The following is a 19607-nucleotide window of genomic DNA, read 5'->3' as shown; positions in this document are numbered from 1 at the left end:
CAACATCTGAGAGCATTTCCATGACTCTAGGTGGTCCACCACTCAGATTAAATGAAAATTCAAAAAAATGGCATTTGTAGTTTAACAAACTCCCAAAAGCCTTGCATTGCACATTTCCACTTGGTTGTTCTGATAAAAGCTACACTCATAATCACTCATTTCTTTACTTCAAAGTCATAGAAGATAGTCCAACATTTTCCATGTACAGTCGCATGTCATGTACTGAGAAATCATACAAGCAAAGTTGATTAAATTAGTTTAACTTCCTGTTGCTATACCAAACCTATCCAAAGAATATACTCCCAAGAAATTATGTTTAAAAATAAAATACAAACAACAGTATGTTTTTTATAAACATTTTAGTTCAAATTTTTTGAAAAAGGCAAGAAAAGGTTTAAAACAATTTTTGCCAAACAACAGTAAAAGTAGCAAGAAAAAAACAAGGATGAAGCATGGTTAACATTTTTTTTCAGTCCTGGGGCTTGAACTCAGGGCCTGGGCACTCTTCTTGAGCTTTCTCAAGGCAAGTGCTCTACCACTTGAGCTACAGCATGACTTCCAGCTTTTTCTGTGTATGTGGTATCAAGGAATCAAACCCAGGGCTTCATGTATGCTAGGTAAGCACCCTACCTCTAGGCCATATTTCCAGGCTCAAGCATGTTTAACTTTTTACCCCACTAACTTTCTCTACTTTATTAATTTCACCAAAAATGATATCGTGCTATATTATTTATTTGGACAGTTTTACAGCTTCAGATTCAACTGAGGTAGAAATAATTGCAGGGGGAATGCCACTAAAAACTGCATACGCTTTAGTATTGGTGCCAGACTGTGTGTCTCTAGATTCAGGACTCCTTCTTTCTAATAATCCAAAGAATCTTCACAAATAGAAGCAAAGAAAGAAGGAGCAAGTTCATTAATCTTGGCCAAAAAATTCAAGACTTCCATCTCAGTGGTTTCAGCATAGGCTTGAGGACCCCACAGGAATTCATAGCATGGAGGTTCACTGTTGGGCACCTGCCGGCACTCCAGGTATTTCAACCTCACCAAATCTTGGGTAATGAGCTTCTTTGGCTCTCCAAAGGCATAGTGCTTCTTCCCAGGGTATACTTGCATCAACTTTAGGAATTTCCAGATGTCTTCCTCGGTAGCAACATTGCCCCTCAATAATATCATACCTAGGACATTCATCACAAAACCGGCCTTGGGATAGCCTCTGCCTGGACGAACTCTCCCATTGTTGGGGAGTTTCAGTTTGCTCACAAGATTAAATGTGTCTTGGCTCACTTCTCTCACTTCAACTGCAAAGACAGCAGAGAGGTGCTCACAGGATTTCCTGAAGATCTCATCAAAGTCATTTTGACAGTCTGGGTCTATATTAGTCAACATTTCTTCCTTGGTAGTCAGTTTCTTCATATTAAACTTGGAGAGAATGAACTTCTCCAGGAACCGAACCTCTCTGGATATAAGATCTAGGTGTGAAAGCTCACTACAGGAAGGTTTCTCAAAAGGGCTCTCTTGAAACTCTTCTTGAAGATTACTCCCAGATATACCAAGAGCAATAGCAGCAGTAGACAATGCTGCAGAAACAGCCTCATCTGATGAAAAGGTAGATGGTACTCCAAAAAGACCCTCATTAATAGGAGCCATATAAGGGACTGTGAAAACAAAAACATCATTAGAGGCAGAAGATGTAGTAGGAACACCTTCATCAGCATGGCCAATAATTTGTGGTGTTGAAACAGCACTAGCAGTAGCTTCATTCGAGCAGACTTTTCTAACTCCTTGGAGAGTGCTACATGACTCAGCCATGGGCACCACAAAGGATGTAGTGCATTCTTCAGCTATCATTAATATTTCCTCAGTACACTTGCAAATCCTGGCATGACAACTCTTACAGGGAAAATTGGAAAATGTGTGTGCCAGAAAAGTGCTGATTTAGGAGCCTGGAGGAGGAAGAATGAAATTGTGTGAGTACCTTCAGTAGGGAGATAGCTGATTGACTACCCATGTGTAGTTTTCAATGAGCTCAGTGTTTACTAGTAACTCCTGAGGCATCTATTCTTATCTTCTGTTTCCTTTGATGCAAGACACAATAATTCTTAGGCTATAGCTTTCTACGCCTAAGTAGGCTGGATAGGATGAGGGGAAGGACTTGTTTTAAAGGTCCCCTTTTTGAAATTTGGAATCTTCTACATCTGAAGTCAAAATCACCACAGCAATAGTGGGCAAATCTAGTGTTCTCCCTTCCACTGTTCTGATCCAGCAAAGAATAATCTAAGATGTCCTTGAAAGTCTAGATGAAGAATTGAATGAGATTTTTTTTAGTCTGCTATTCCTTTCACAGAGAGCCAACTGTAATGTCATTCACTTGTTGAATATGCAAAACTCCATCAGGAATGTCACTCCGACTTCAAGTATATTTGGTGCATTTTCTTCAGTTTTATTAATTGGCCAACATCACCAGAATTCAAGTTTTAGAAAATGCTGTCCCTCAAGCTAATAGTACTAATCTTGGCTTTCTAGGATTGAATGTATGTGTAAGTATCTTATTCTTACCTCTAAATTATCACTACACTAGAATTTCTTGTTTCTTGATGATATCTCCTAAGAATGTCTTTTGGGAAAAGATGGCCACTTAATAAGCCACAGATCTCTGTGGTTGAGAATATGGGAGGAAATGGATACTAACCTCTTAATGTAGTCCTTACATGGTCCTCATCTTGTTGCTAAGGAATACCTACAAATCCTTCTGTATTGTCCTTTAGGCCATCATTGTTTGATTATATTCCTCACCACTGTTAATAACACCCTATGCCATGGGAGAAAAATGAGTACAAAGCATAACATGTTTGAATATAGTTGCAACTCACCCTGTGGTGGTTCACTTAATATCCCATGGGGTCCTTAGCTACACTTCTGGCCATTCCTGAGAAGTTACGATATATTTGCATAGGAATTGGGCATTCTACTCGAAATCCTAGATCCCCAAGACCTTCTTGTTGAAGTTACCTTGGTAGATTTGTTTGAGGATGACAGTGTCCAGCTGAGTACAACCTCACTGTTCTGGAACCAGTAGTTTTCTAAGAAATTAGGCAAAGCCAGAATATTTTGGAATCTATGTGACCATAATACTCTGTTTTATATATTTCTAGGTTGTTTTGTTTTGTTTTGTTTTTCTGGGAGAGAGTTACCTGAGAGTTGAGCTTGGGGTCTGGATGCTATCCTTGAGCCATTTTTCTCAAGGCGAGTGTTCTACCTGAGCCACAGTCCCACTTCCAGGTTTTTAATGGTTAATTGGAGATAAACTGGGGGGCTTTTCTATCTTAGAATCACAGTCCACAGAGTAGCTTTGAACGGCCACCTGAATAGCTAGGATTACAATCATAAGCCACCTACACTCAGCCTTTTGTTTTAAGTAATTGTTATGGATATTAAGACTATGTACTTGATAACCAGGCCTCTGCCTCTGGTTACCCACGTTTTTTATTTTTTCTTTTACTTGAACCCACACGTTCCTCTTCCTCCCCCACTCACTTAACTAAACCTTTTTGATCTTTTTAATATCATGGAGGAAAATAGGCTTACATCTTGCCAACCCTCCTCTAGCTCTCACCTGTGAGTGCCCTACCTTCTCTTCCAATATTCTTTCCCTCCCCCCTCCCTCTCTCCCACCCTGTCTTGACCCTCCCCTCCCCATATTACACTTCAAAAGAAGTCTTCCCCCAATAGCTTCACATTGTGGAAGTAAAAGCTAACTTTGACCAGCCACCATAAGGAGGAATACTGAGAGCCATAAACAGTCTCTGGGCAAAACCTCCCACCTAAGGATCTTAATCAACTGTTGCTATTTTCCTTTAGTTGTTTCCTAACTGTGCCACATTGTTTTATACTCAGAGCCTGACATCCTAAAAATTAAAAGAAGGAGCTATAAAATGGTTTACGTCTCAACCTTGTGATTTCTTTTATAGACTGAGAACAAGGATAGAAAGGGGTTCTCTTTTGAGACAGAGGTTTATCTCATTGTCTTCCAATCTCCTTACCTTTCTTTCAAGAAACGAACTTCTCCCGGGGTTAGTGGACAGCCAGACTGTAAGCCCCTCTGTTTCTTGAAACTCTCCTGCAGGAAGTGGGCAGCAACAACTCTTCCAGATCTGTTCACCAGTAAGTTACATTGTTTATTTCAGAACATTCTAGATTTGACTGGTCTTTGGTTTAGGCTCTTCTCTCAAGCACTCCCCACCCCCTACCCCACTGTGATGTCATTGTATTCCTAAACACTTCTTCCACAAACTATCAGGACTTACCTTAATATAGCACAAAAATCTAAAAAGCACTTGCTTAGCAAATACAAGGCCCCCAGTTTCATACAAATATCTCGAAAGAAAAAAAAGTCAGCATTAAAGTTATCTATGACTCGTTGGAGGTTGTAGGATTTGTGACTGGAATGAGCAGTTCTAAACCAGATGTGATAATCATCTGGGTCCTCAGGAAAGCATTGATCTTGTTTTCCTCCACCAGTACTAGGGTTTGAATTCATTTGATTTCAGGGACTTCCCTCTTCTTGGCTTATAGGGACACTATAACACTTGAGCCATACCTCTACTACCAGCTTTTGGCTGGATCACTGAATAGAATCATCAGAACTCAATGTGATGTACAGCTAGGATTATAGGAATGAGTTAGCCAAGTCTGGCTTTCTTCTTTCTCTTTAATTAAAGACTTCTTCCAAATGCAACATCCTTATACACTTTTCTTTCTTTTCTGATAATTCTTGGAATTGAACTCAAAAACTAGCTATTACTCAGCAGCCCTCTGTCACTTATCCAGCAGTTTCATCAGCTCCTTTCACTCCTAAGCCATTCAGGAGGAAAGGAGTACTCCCCACCAAACAGCAGATCCTTACAGGAGGAGCTTAGTTCAGGGGGAAGAACTTTGACTTCTGTCCTTTCCTGTGGAAATACATAGCTGAGTGAGTCTCAGAACATTCTAAGATTTTATTATTTTTGAAATTATATTTTATTGTCAGAGTGATGTATAGAGGGCTTACAATTACATTTGTAAGATAGTGAGTACATTACTTCTTGAACACTGTTACCCCATCCCATATTATACTCCCACTTTCCCTCAAACAACCTCTCCCAACTTGTAAAGTTCATTTCCAAGCTTAGAGTTGGGGAAAGCAACTATGCTTATGATACCTGTTTTGAGGTTTTTTTTGTCAGTTATGGGACTTGAACTCTGGGCCTGGGCATTAGCCCTGAGCTCATCAGCTCAAGGCTACTGCCTTACCACTTGATCCACAAAGCCACTTTTGTTTTTTTGGTGGTTAATTGGAGATAAGAATCTCATAGACTTTAGTGCAAGGTCTGGCTTTGAACCGCGATCGTCAGATCTCAGCCTCCTAAGTAGATAGAATTGCAGTCATGAGCTACTGTGCCCAGTTTATCATAAAATGTTTTTATCTGGGTTGTGTAGCTATGTCAGTGCTTCATCCTGGCTCCTTAATCTCCTCCTCCTACCACTCCCCCTATTATGAGTCCTTTAATTGCTAAGTTTCTCCTCCAGGAGCCATCTTAGGAGCCTGCACACAGCTCAAATAACAATCAGTTGCCTAATAAACAAAAAGTCCAGAGTCTAATTCCAATTCCTTAATAGAAAAAAAAACAACAAAAATCAGCCTTGCAGTTATTTCTATGTGTCTAAGAACAGGTTATTAGAGTTTATGATTGATTGCCTTTGTTTTTGTATTTAACCAACCTCTACTCCTATCTTCTGCCTCTTTAAATGAAAGTATCTTACCAAATTCCACATTGTAACACATTTTCTTCTTTCCTGATACTTTCTGGGTTTGAACTCAAGAAGCACTTATTAGTGATTGGCAGAATGTAATTTGCCTGATTTACTTTTTTCATATATTTTATTGTGATTAATAGAAGGGTTACATTATATTCACCAGATAGAAGGTGCATTATGTCACATTCATTGATACCCTTTCTCATGTCTTGGTTCCCATTTCCCTCCCCTCACCCCCACCACTCATCTTGTTTTCCCCCTTCCCTATCCGATTTCAAATAACCAAATACGCATATATCCAATATGTCAGATAACAAGGTGAAATACTGTAACAATATGAGATAACCAAGGGACAGCAAAAGAGATGAGAGATAACATAGTACATTAAGGACAACAATCACTCATTATATGGCTTTTGTTTCTATATCCTGGAGGTCCTTTCAATTAGCTTCATACTATATGGCCTTATGTATCTAGGTTTTGTTCTACTGTAAATCTCTGCTAGGAGAGCCAAAGGTTTCTACTGATTATGACAAATGAGGGAAACCATTGAGCCTATCTTCCTTTGAGTCTGGCTTACTTCACTTAATATGATTTTTTCTAAGTCTTTCCATTTCCTTACAAATGGGGAAATGTCGTTCTTTCTGATGGCAGCATAGAATTCCATTGTGTATAAATACCATATTGGAGGGGCATCTGGGTTGGGCCATATCTTTGCTGTGGTAAAACGTGCTGCAATGAACATCATTGTTCTAGTGGCTTTAGTATGTCCTTGTTTCTGGACATTTGGATAAATACCAAGTAGTGGAATTGCTGGGTCATAGGGGAGCTCTATGTTTAGTCTTTTCAGGAACTGCCATACTGCTTTCCATAGTGGTTGAACAAGTTTACACTCCCACCAACAGTGTAGTAGTGATCCCTCCTGGCCACATCCCCTCCAGCATCTGTTGTTATTAGATTTCTTGATCATGGCCATTCTAATTGGAGTGAGATGGAATCTTAGAGTTGTTTTGATTTGCATTTCTTTTATGGCCAGAGATGTCAAGCATTTCTTCATTTGTCTATAGGCTGTTTTTATTTCTTATTCAGAGAAGACTCTCTTTAAATCTTTGGCCTATCTTTTAATGGGATGGTTGTTTCTTTGGAGATTAGTTTTGGAGTGATTCAATTTTTTGAGCTGTTGATATATTTTAGATATGAGGCCTTTGTCTGTTGTATGGTTAGTGAAGATCTTCTCCCACTCTGTAGGCTTTCTAGATAATTTGCTAAATATGTCCTTTGCCATACAGAAGCTCTGCAGATTAATGCAGTCCCACTTATCTAGACTTTCTCTGATTTGTTGTGTTTCTTTGTCCTTATTAAGAAAGTTTCCACCTGTGCCAAGGAGACCCAGTGTCTCTCCTATTCTTTCTTTTAAAGTTTTCAGTGTATTTGCTTTTACCTCGATGTCTTTGATCCATTTGGAGTTAATCCTAGTGTAGGGTGACAAAGAAGGATCCAACTTTATTTTTTGCAGGTGCTTAACCAGTTCTGCCACTTGTTGAAGAGGCTGTCTTTCTTCCATTCTATTTTTTTTGGCTCCCTTATCAAAGTTTAGGTGGCCATAGGTCTGTGGGTTAATATCTGGGTCTTCACTTCTATTCCATTGGTCTTCAGGCCTGTTCTTGTGCCAATACCAAGCTGTTTTGGTCACTATAGCTCTGTAATAGAGTCTAAAGTTTGGTATTGAAATTCCTCATGCGCTGTTTTTTCTGCTAAGAAGTGTTTTTGCTATACGGAGTCTTTTATTATTCCATATGAAATTTTGGATTGCCTCTTCTATTTCGTTTAAGAATGACATTGGGATATTGATGGGTATTGGGTTGAATTTGTAGATAGCCCTTGGCACAATTGCCATTTTCTTTTTTTTTTTTTTTTTGCCAGTCCTGGGCTTGAGCTCAGGGCCTGAGCACTGTCCTTGGACTTTCTCAAGGCTAGAGCTCTACCACTTGAGCCTCAGCACCACTTCCGACTTTTTTCTATGTATGTGGTACCGAGGAATCGAACCCGGGTCTTCATGCATGCTAGGCAAGCACTTTAACCACTAGGCCAAACTCCCGGCCCCGACAATTGCCATTTTCACGAGGTTAATTCTTCCAATTCAGGAGCATGGGAAGTTTTTCCATTTCCTCAGTTCTGCTTTACTTTCCTTTTTCAGGGTTTTACAAAATGTCCTTTACATTCTTAGTTAAGTCCTAGGTACTTTATTTTCTTTGAGGCTATTCCAAAAGGAGTTGCTTTCCTGATTGTTGCCTCATTCCTCTCATTGTTGGCATATAGGAAGGCGGTTGATTTTTGAAATTAATTTTATACCCTGCTACCTTGCCAAAGTTTTGAATCAGCTCAAGCAGTTGGGAGTGGAGTCTATCGAGTTCTTTAAATACAGAATCATGTCATCTACAAAGAGGGAAAGTTTCACTTCCTCTTTGTCTATCTGGATCCCCTTTATGCTTGCTTCTTGGCTTATTGCTCTGGCTATAATTTGTCTGATTTCTAATGTAAGCCTCTCACATTTCTAAACTTCCCAGTAGTTAGCCAATACTACCATTAAAGAAAAGATCCTAAAGGAGTCTTAATGGAGGGGGAAAGAAGTTGACTAATATATTTTCCTGAGTTATATAATTTGTCAGTCTCTTGAAATTCTAGGTTAATTGATTCTAGAAGTTTAGGCTCATTCTTTGCCACTCCCCTTTATAGGGAAGTCCTCACATCCCTGCCTTCCTGGTCTAGAGCCATTTTGGCAGAGGTCATGTACCCAGAGTCATGAAGCACTTAAATGAGGACTGCATGGTTCCCAGTTATTTCTTCAATATGTTGAATGAAAATAAAAATAGTAAACCAGTAATCAGCCATAGAATTATCTGACACTACCTTTTATATATAGGGCATTGAATTCCTGAGCTAATTCAGGGACTAGCATGGCTAGCACAAGCAGAACACTCCAATTTGAATCACCTATACTTTAAAAGAAAAAGAAACAAAAACAGAAGTCAATATTTAAGAACAGATTATAACATAGTTCGCTTCAACAATCACAGAATCCTTTTCTTCCAAAGCCACAAACTGTATTACAAATGAAAGCTGGTACTGCTGCTTATCAAAATATACAAGACAATTGATGTTTCATGAACTATGTTATAAATGCAAAGAGAAGATAAAATATTAAAACATATTTTCTAAATTCATAGTGCATGGTTAATTCAGACTTCTGTACACTACAATATATTCAATTTTTCTTCAGTTTGTATTTGCTTACTATTGTTACTTGATATCTCTAAGTCTTTTCCTAACCGATATAGCATTTTAGCATGCCTTTTAATAAATGTCATGACATCTGTAAAAAAAAAAGAAAGAACAGATTATAGGAATGTGTGATTAGTGTTATGTGTCTTTTACAAGACCTGGAAATTTAATGCATTCCTTGTCATGGTTCCTGTCTTGTTAATATAAAACAACATAACAAAATACTACCTGGATATCCTGTTGGGAGCTGGGGGTCATTTATAGTTAGGTTCTCTTATCCCTCCTGAGCTATTTCTGAGCAGAAATTATTTTGACAGCCAGCATGTAGCTCATGGTAAAAGCATTTGCCTAAGAAGCACATGCTTCCCAGTTAAAGTTCCATATTTTAAAATGAAAAAATAATTAAAAAGAAAATAAACAGAAGGCAGCCTCATAGTTATACTACTATTTTCAGAACCATTCATGGGGATCTCTGACTAGTATTTCTGTGGTTTCTTAGACCACAAAATATATATCACTGGGAATATATAAGTACTCCTCTGTCTTTAAGGAAAGCCTTTCTGTGAAATGCCCTATACTAGCAAACTGTATTCATTGTTTTTTCTTGTGTTTAAATTCATGAACTTGCTCTTGTTCTGTTAACTGCTGAGCCTAGCTTCTTAACAAGCTCCTTACTTTCTTGAAGACATCAACAGGAAGTGATCAACACTACTCAAGGAATATTCCCAGGGAATGCTTAGCCTTCATCATCCTTGCCTCTTAGTCTTCCATCTCCTTGCCTCTTCTATATTTTCTTCCTCTCCTACTTCCTCCTTGCCTCAGGTTTCCACTCTTCTTTCTCTCACTTTCCAGTTTGTTTTTTTCAGAGCCTACTGCTTTTGTACTTGCTGGCCAGGAATAGTATTCCTACTATCTCTGCTTCCAGGTTGGCTGAAATTATAGCCATGAGCCATGGTACCTAGACCTTGATTGGTGTTTGTACTTTTGTATTTTTTACTCTGTTACCTTTTCTGTCATGATATATAGTCACTTCAGTTTGGTTGTCATCTTCACAGACCTATGTAGGCAGTAATTTCTAAAGAAGGAAGATGATTTACATCTTTGTAATATTTTTTGAATGAATAAACATCTTACAAATGCATTTGAGACTTATTTCTACAATTGTATTCATACAGTTTTATAGTTATCTCCATAAAGAATTTATGCATTTCTCTTTGTTTTTATTAGGCATATTTTGCATAGTGTTGCTGTTTTGAGAAGCATATTTTCTGTTTCTTGTGCCAGTTGATTCTTGTTTTTTCATTGTCTAGGCTCCTGATATGCTTTGGTCTTTTTTTTTTTTGCCAGTCCTAGGCTTGAGCTCAGGGACTGAGCTATGTCCTTGGGATTTCTCAAGGCTAGAGCTCTATCACTTGAGCCTCAGCACCACTTCCGGCTTTTTCCTATGTATGTGGTACCGAGGAATCGAACCCGGATCTTCATGCATGCTAGGCAGGCACTCTACCACTAGGCCAAACTCCTGGCCCCTTGCTTTGGTCTTTTTACATCAGTTCTCTGAAGTTTCTTATTGAAATATTTTATACCTATTACTTTTTTGTAAACACGCACATTTTCATTAAGACTATTTCTAGGATATAGTGATTTATACAGAGTAATAGGTTTCAAGTTTACATTTTCTTTTGTGCCAGCTCTTTTTTTCTTCTGATGCTGATCCTTGAAATCTGGGCCTGGGCACTGTTCCTATATCTTTTTACTTAAGGTTGGCACTCTACCGCTTGAGCCAGAGCTCCACTTCTGGACTTGGAAATAAGAGTCTCATGAACTTGCCAGGTGGAGTGGCTCATGCCTGTATTCCTAGATACTCAGGAGGATGAGATCTGAGGATCGCAGTTCAAAGCCAGACTTGACATTAAAGTCTGTGAAATTCTTATCTCCAATTAACTACTAGCAAATGGGAAGTGTCACTATGACTCAAAGTGTAGGGCAATAGTCTCAGGTTCAGTGCCCAGGCCCATAGTTCAAGTACCACCACCACCAAAAACTAAAACAGAGTCTCCTGAACTTTCCTGCTTAGGCTGGTTTCAAACTGTGATCCGCAGATCTTAGCTTCCTGATTAGCTAGGATTATAGATGAAAGCCACTAGTGCTTAGAAAACTTTATATTTTAATATGTGTATAATATATTGTGATTATAATCCTCTATTATATTTTCTTATCCTCTCCCTTAGCTCCTTCCATATGCCTAATTGCCCTACTTTTACTTTCAAATTCTTTTTTTCTTAATTCATATGAGAAACATGCAGTTATTGATTCCAGCTTATTTGAGCTAATGAGATGATCTTCAGTTTCGTCAATTTTCGTGCAGATGACATAATTTTATGACTGAATAAAATGTCTTGTATATCTATACATGCCATGTTTTATTTAGCCACTCATTTGTTAGTGGGAGCTTTGATTCCATAAATTGGTTCCTATGAATATGCAATATTGAATGTTGTATATGTAAGCATTTCCATTATGTAACTTTGACTGTATTTTTCATTTAAATTTTTATCAGCAAATATGAAATGTAAGAGGATGCAATTTTGCTATTTTTATTTGTATGTCAAATTCACACTTTCAAGTTATTTTTCACATCAACCTAATAATTTTAGTAGGCTTCATTATTATATTTTAACGTTTCTAAAGTTCTTTGAGTATATTTGTCCCTCACATTCTTTCCCTCTATCCACTCTTATTTTGATTCTTTTCTATATATGAGCAGAAATGCTATAGGTGGATCTTAAGGACATTACATGTTTAGTAATTTGAAAAACCCCTATAGCTGTTTTCATACAAATGAACTAGATTATACTCTAACCAACAGTATATAAGTGTGAATTGACAGATACATATGTGGTTTAAAATGGTTATGAAAGGAAACAAAATAATTTCATTTTGGCCTAACTTTAAAGTTGTAAATGAAGTGCCAACATGGGAGCCATAGATGAGTATATCAAACCTTAGACTGAACCTTGTCAAAAATTACCAAAACTCTGTCTCAGAGAGCAAACAAGAGCCAGGCACCAGTGACTCATTATATAAACATAGAGACTTAGGAGGAAGAAATCTGGGGAATGTGGTTCCAAGCCAGCTTGGGCAGGAAAGTCTATGAGATTCTTATCTAAAATTAACATAAATTATAGCTCTGTAATAGAGCCTAAAGTTTGGAATTGAAATTCCTCCGGCGCTGTTCTTTCTGCTAAGAAGTGTTTTTGCTATACGGGGTCTTTTATTATTCCATATGAAATTTTGAATTGCCTCTTCTATTTCTTTAAAGAATGCCATTGGGATATTGATGGGTATTGTGTTGAATTTGTAGATAGCTCTTGGCAAGATTGTCATTTTCACAATGTTGATTCTTCCAATCCAGGAGCATGGGAGGTTTTTCCATTTCCTTAGTTCGGCTTTAATTTCCTTTTAGGGTTTTAAAGTTAAGCCAGACTCAAAGGAACTTAGGCTCAATGGTTTCCCTCATTCGTCATAATCAGTAGAAACCTTGGGCTCTACTAGCAGAGATCTGCAATAGAGCAAAATCTTGATACATAAGGCCATATAGTATGAAGCTAATTGAAAGGACCTCCAGGATATTGAAACAAAAGCCATATAACAAATGATTGTTGTCCTTAATGTACTATGTTGTCTCTCATCTCCTTTGCTGTTCCTTGGTTATCTCATATTTTTGTAGTATCTCACTTTGTTATCTGATATATTGAATTTATTTGTATTTGGTTATTTGAAATTTGATAGGGAAGGGGGAAAACCAAGATGGGTGGGGGGTGTGGGGGGGAGGGAAATGGGTACCAAGACATGTGAAAGGGTATCAATGTACATGAATTAATGCACCTTCTATCTGGCAAATATCATGTAACCCTTTTACTAATTACAATAAAAAATGCAAAAAAAATAAAATTAACATAAAAAGCCAAAGTGGAGCTGTGGTTCAAGTGGTAGGGTGCTAGACTTGAATACAAAATTTCAGGGACAGCACCAATGGCCAGAGTTAAACCCTCTGCACCAGCACAAAAAAAGAAATAGAGAATGAGGGAAGGAAGGATGGGAGAGAGGGAGGGAGGGAAGGAGGGAGGGAGAGAGGGAAGGAGAGAAGTAAGGAGGGAGGGAGGGAAGGAGGAAGAGAGGGAGGGAAGGAGGGAGGGAGGGGAGAGAGAGAGGGGGGGGGGAGAGAGCGCATATCTACCCAGCAACCATGAGGGGCAGTACCACAACAAAAAGAAGGAAAGAAAGAAAGAAAGAAAGAAAGAAAGGAAGGAAGGAAGGAGAAGAAGGAGAAGAAGCAAGAAAGAAGAAGGAAAGAAGGAAGGAAGGAAGGAAGGAAAGAAAGAAAGGAAGAAGAAGAAGAAGAAGAAGAAGAAGAAGAAGAAGAAGAAGAAGAAGAAGAAGGAAGGAAAGGAAGGAAGGAAGGAAGGAAGGAAGGAAGGAAGGAAGGAAGGAAGGAAAGAAAGAAAGAAAGAAAGAAAAGAAAGAAAGATAGAAAGAAAAAGAAGGAAAGAAAGAAAGAAAGAAAGATAGAAAAATAAATTTACCTGCCAGAATGGTAATGCATGTCTCTAATGTCAGGCATGTGGGAATCAGAGGTAGGAAGATTGAAGAATAAGGTCAGTTCTTGTAAATGTAAGAACCTAAGAAATAAATGGAAGGAAAAAGGGAAGGTAGCATAGCCAAAGTGATATAGTGTCCTTCGAAAAGTACAAGTCTTAAATGTTGATATTGCAAAAGAGAGAAGAAGATAGTGAGGAAGGGGAAGGAAGCAAGGGAAGAAAAATGCAAGAAAAATGGTTCCTTTCCAAACAAAAACACTTTGCTCTTCCAGAAATGGAGTTAAAATTGATGGTAAAAACATAAGTGGAGAGGAAATATTTATAATGTCATATTTTTTGTATGGCTGAATAAAACTTTGAGATACACACACACACACACACACACACACACATCTCTTGTTAGGTACTTAGCCTAATTTCATTAATTGCCTATTGTGAATGGTGCCATGATAAGAATGGGTGTTAGATATGTTTTTCTGTTGTGAGCATATTTTAGGTATATAGCCACGAGTGGATATTATGAAAGTTGTACTTTTGTTTTGTAAGGAATCAAAATACAGATTTTTATGTGCTAAACTAATTTACATGCCTGAGAACAGTGTGTATGGGTTACTCAGGAGCTTGGTGAAGCAGCTTAATAATGACTGGGTGCCAGCAGAGCAAGAGCATGTCTCTAAATTCAAGCACAGAAACTAACAGAAAAGAGAAAAAAAGCACACAACAATGTGGCATCTGATATGGTCTTTTTATTTTTTGCCAGTCCTGGGCTTGGGCTCAGGGCCTGAGCATTGTCCTTGTGTTTTCTCAAGGCTAGTGCTCTACCACTTGAGCCACTGCTCCACTTCTGGCTTTTTTCTATGTATATGGTACTGAGGAATCAAACCCAGGTCTTTGTGCATGCTAGGCAAGAACTCCACCACTAGGCCAAACTACCAGCCACAGGTATGAAGTCTTTTATGAGGAAGAACTGGATACATATCCAGTATGTGCCACCTTTTTGGGTGTGTCAGTCATGAGGATTGAACTCTGGGCCTGGACCCTGTCTGAGAACAATCCAGTTCAAGGATAGTACTCTACCACTTTGAGCCACAGCGCCACTTCTGGTTTTCTGATTGTTAATTGGAGATAAGAGTCTCATGGACTTTTGTGCCTGGGCTGGCTTTGAACCACATTTCTCAGATCTCAATTTCCTCAGTAGCTAGGATTATAGACCCAAGCCACCAGCACCTGGTTTATGTGCCAAATTAAATGGAACCAATCGCAGATTCTAATAACCTATTCTTAGACATAATGGGGTAGCTGTAAAGCTGATTTCTGGACTTTGAAGGAATGCTAGCCCGAATAACAATGCATCTGTACTTATTTCTCCCCCTTCCTGTACTTGTAGCTTCTACTGTAGCTCTTACTGTTGCTCTCCCTTCCTGATTTCCAAAGTTTAAGGTTATTTTCTCCTGCTAGTTATAACTCAAGTTGCTAAAATTGGTGTCAAGCCATAAGTTCTTCTAACCTTCCTGTGTATCTTTCTATTCAGTGTCTGTATTTATCAGTATTATAGCTTTGACAATATCTAGTTCTCACTTAAAATAACCTAATTTTAAATTCCATTTTTATTCAGGGAATCACACTCCTAGTTCACTGGCCAAACCAGCAGAGTGGCTTTTATGCATCTCACTTTAAGGGTTATGCCTAGTTCCTAGAAACTCCTTGTAGAAAATTTACATTATACACTATTTTGCAAATTGTTACCCAGCAATAGAAGTAGTCCGTGATACTTTATTTTCTGCCTAAGTTTTTAAGTTTTTCCCTAACCTCAAAGTGACTTATCAACAGTTTAGCATTATGGACATGTAATTACTACGTCCCTTTCATTCCTTGAATTCATATACAGAAGCCTTAGTTCCCCCATGTGATTGTATTGGGATGTGCCACTTTGCAAGTTTAGGTGTTATTAGCATGGGTATCTATATTTATTGTTTTGATTAGTGCCCTCTACAACAAATGAGACTACATTAAAATTCTCCTTTCTTCTTTCAGTCCCATTTGTTCACTATTTCTTATTCTTCTCTCCCTTTCCCTCTTCTACTCAACTCTGCTATAGGTTATACCACAATAAGCAACCAGCCAGTAAGGTAACTTAATAGGGAACATAATCTATTGATTTGGGATCAGGGACCACCACTGAGATTATGTGTAAATTCAAAAAAATAGGAGGACTTGGAATTTTCAAGTTTTAAAAGCATTGCATTGAAAAATTCTACTTGATTGTTTTAAGAAAGAACCTTATTCTTATTTTAAGTCACAGAGGGATGTTGAACACTTTCTTCTTATAATTATATCTCATGAACTTGAAAATTCATCAGCCCACCCAAAGTCTATATTTTCATTGACTGTTGGATGAATAAAAGTAAAGAAACACAGTTGAAATTATAAAGATTTAATTTCAACAATTTTTGAATATGCTAAGAAAAACCTGAACATTTAATTTTATCAACCAAAGTAAAAGCAACAGAAGAAACAAGGTTATGTAAAACTTTTCCCCTACATTACATTCTTAAATTTCACACTTTTCAAGACATTTCTACTTTGATGTTTTACTTTTTCCCCTGGATAACTTTAAAGATTTAGATTCAACAGGATGAACAGCTTGAGCAGCCTTAGGAAATAAACGAGGTATGCCTGAGGTGCAAGGCTTGATTCCCTGTAATTTCTGGGCCCGCTCCTTTTCCTCTTCCAAAGCCTCTTCATAAAGAGAGGCAAAAAATGTAGGTGAGGTTTCATTGACGTTTGCCAGAAATTGCAGGACTTCCATTTTGCTGGTTTCAGCAAAGGCTTGAGGACCCCACAGGAATTCATAGCGTAGAGGATCACTGTTGGACACCTTCCGGTATTCCAGGTACTTCAGCCTCACCAAATCTTGAGTGATGAGCTTCTTGGGCTCTCCAAATATGTAGTGCTTCTTCCCAGGATACACACGCATCAACTTTAAGAATTTCCAAATGTCTTCCTCAGCGGCACAGTTGCCCTTCAAGAATATCATAGCCAGGACATTCATCACAAAACCTGTCTTGGGATAGCCCCTGCCAGAACGAACTCTCCCATTGTTGGGGAGTTTCAGCTTGGTCACAAGATTGTATGTTTCAGGGCTCACTTCTCTTACTTCAACTGCAAAGACAGCAGAGAGGTGCTCACAGGCTTTCCTGAAGATCTCCTCAAAATCCTTTTTATATTTCTGGCTGGTAATCCTGATCATGTCATCCTTGGTAGTAAGCCGCTTCAGATTAAACCTGTAGAGAATGAATTGCTCTAGGAACCGGACCTCTCTGGACATAAGATCAAGGTGTGAAAAATCACTGGGGACATCTTTCTGAGTAGGACCTTTCTTTAACTTTCGTTGGAATTTGACACCTTTAAATGGCCTGGTGCCAGACATACCCACAGCAAGAGCAGCAGTAGACAGTGCTGCAGAAACATCATCATCAGCCAAGGTAGATGGTGGTGAAGAAACAGACTCACCAGTAGAGACAGGGGATGGTACTTTGAAAACTCCCACACAAGTAGAGCTAGCAGCTTGTGCATCTGGATCAGTATTGGAAGGAGATAATTCTCCCAAAATAGCCTCAGTAGTAGATGATGGAGACAGTGTTGCATCTATATCAGTAGAACCAATAGATGGTGTTGTAGAAATGCTATCATCATTAGAGGATGTAACTTGTGCCACAGAAACACTAGTATCAGTAGAGGTAGTAGTGGATGATACTATAACAGCTGGCACAACAGAAGCTTTGGTAGATGCTTTCTTCTGTGGCCCTTTTGGAGTGCTGCGTGACTTTGCTGCAGGCACATTCTTAGAGGTTGGAGCAGACTCTTTCACCACTATTGCTGCTTGCTTAGGCTCCTTGCCATCCTGAGCATTACCTCGGGCTTGGTTGCGTTTTTTACGGGCATGAAGTTTGCTTTTCTGACCTCGAGGCATGATGATTCTTGTTAGAAGTGGTAGGAAGTACTGTGGACAAAACAGCTTGTTTTTACAGCCACCTAGATAAAGAAGAGTAAATTGTTTTAGCACCTTCAGTTTTCCTTGAGAGCACTGCTCTAGAAACTCACAATCAGTCTGTCCTTCTGAAGGAAGGCAGAGAGATTCTTAGGCTACAACTACCCATAACTGGGTTAGTTGGATTAGGATTTTTTTTTGCCAGTCCGGGGCTTGAGCTCAAGGCCTGAGCACTGTCCTTGGACTTTCTCAAGGCTAGAGCTCTACCACTTGAGCCTCAGCACCACTTCCAGCTTTTTCTATGTATGTGGTACCAAGGATTCAAACCCAGGTCTTCATGCATGCTAGGCAGGCACTCTACCACTAGGCCAAACTCCTGGCCCTGAATTAGGATTTTATCAGGAGCTTGTAGTAAAGCCCTTTGTTTCCAGATGTGGGGATCTTCCAATGTCTTAGAGGTCTACTTTATAGCAACATTTTTCTGTTGCTGTTAAGTTAACTCCTTAAACAAAAGCTGAATATGCCACTGAGACCCTAGGTTAAAAGTTAAGGAATTTCTCTGCCTGTTGTCCAGATCAGGAAGACTTTTTTGGAGTTATGTGGAACCCTCTCTGTCATGGACTGCTTGACTATGTAGACCTCCTATTCAGGGAACTCCCCTCAACTCCAGTTACTACTTGGTCTTTCTAGCTCCCTTCTATTATACCCCACACAAGTTTTCTTTTATATATCTTAGATCTAATGTAAAGAAGTATTAGGAAGCTTGATACCCTGAGGCTTTCAGTAGTGCATGCATCAATGAGCATCCTATTTGTTATCTCTGCAGTGATTAATTGAAAATGGTGAATTGCCCTCTTAAATTTTCCATTGATTTCTGAATGCTTAAGACATCTTGCTGACATCTCTGGATTCTTCCTCACAGTATATGATATTCCATGACTTCAAAAGGTAATTAGGAAGCCTACAGAATGGGAGAAGATCTTCACCAACCACATAACAGACAAAGTCCTCATATCTAAAATATATCAACAGCTCAAAAAATTGAATCACCCCAAAACTAATCTCCAAAGAAACAACCATCCCATTAAAAGATGGGCCAAAGACTTAAAGAGAGTCTTCTCTGAAGAAGAAACAAAAATGGCCTATAAACACATGAAGAAATGCTCAACATCTCTGGTTATAAAAGAAATGCAAATCAAAACAACTCTAAGATTCCACCTCACTCCAGTTAGAATGGCCAGGATCAAGAAAACTAATAACAACAGATGCTGGAGGGGATGTGGCCAGGAGGGATCACTACTACACTGTTGGTGGGAGTGCAAACTTGTTCAACCACTATGGAAAGCAGTATGGCAGTTCCTCAAAAGACTAAACATAGAGATCCCCTATGACCCAGCAATTCCACTACTTGGCATTTACCCAATCATCTAGAAACAAAGACATACTAAATCCACCAGCACAACAATGTTCATTGCAGCACTATTTACCATAGCAAAGATATGGATTCAACCCATATGTCCCTCAGTTGATGAGTGGATCAACAAGATGTGGTATTTGTACACAATGGAATTCTATGCTGCTGTCAGAAAGAATGACATTGCCCCATTTGTTAGGAAATGGAAAGACTTAGAAAAGATCATATTAAGTGAAGTAAGCCAGACTAAAAGGAACTTAGGCTCAATGGTTTCCCTCATTTGTCATAATCAGTAGAAACCTTGGTCTCTCCTAGCAGAAATTTGCAATAGAGCAAAACCTTGATACAAAAGGCCATATAATATGACACTAAATGAAAGGACCTCTAGGATATAGAAACAAAAGCCATATAATGAGTGATTGTTGTCCTTAACGTACTATGTTATCCCTCATCTCTTTTGCTATCCCTTGATTATCTCATATTGTTACAGTATCTTACTTTTGTTATCTGATATATTGGATATATT

The 19607-nt window shown here is 38.6% G+C and overlaps 2 protein-coding genes across 4 annotated transcripts in view; both read right to left on the bottom strand.

The window, feature by feature from the left end:
- Positions 1-678: 678 nt before the first annotated feature.
- The window catches only part of LOC150040492 (melanoma-associated antigen B5-like), a 20449-nt gene continuing 1520 nt past the window's right edge, over positions 679-19607 (bottom strand). Inside the window, exons 2-3 of the mRNA XM_090325588.1 lie at positions 4044-4154; positions 679-1658 (exon numbers count right to left, since the gene is read on the bottom strand). Of these exons, the coding sequence (XP_090181714.1) occupies positions 862-1650 (789 nt within the window). The 5' untranslated portion in view covers positions 1651-1658; positions 4044-4154 and the 3' untranslated portion in view covers positions 679-861. The remainder of the gene's footprint in view (positions 1659-4043; positions 4155-19607) is intronic.
- Positions 16159-19607, bottom strand: part of LOC150040491 (melanoma-associated antigen B3-like) — a 13159-nt gene continuing 9710 nt past the window's right edge. For all 3 annotated transcript variants that reach the window (XM_090325584.1, XM_090325585.1, XM_090325587.1), the window contains exon 2: positions 16159-17711. In XM_090325584.1, coding sequence (XP_090181710.1) covers positions 16255-17649 — 1395 coding nt within the window. In that variant the 5' untranslated portion in view covers positions 17650-17711 and the 3' untranslated portion in view covers positions 16159-16254. The remainder of the gene's footprint in view (positions 17712-19607) is intronic.

The sequence above is a fragment of the Megascapheus bottae genome, chromosome X, assembly GCF_031878675.1.
Source record: "Megascapheus bottae isolate mThoBot1 chromosome X, mThoBot2.hap1, whole genome shotgun sequence".
Taxonomy (NCBI): domain Eukaryota; kingdom Metazoa; phylum Chordata; class Mammalia; order Rodentia; family Geomyidae; genus Megascapheus; species Megascapheus bottae.
Note: the sequence above shows the minus strand (reverse complement) of the source record. Positions and strands in the feature narration are given on the sequence as shown.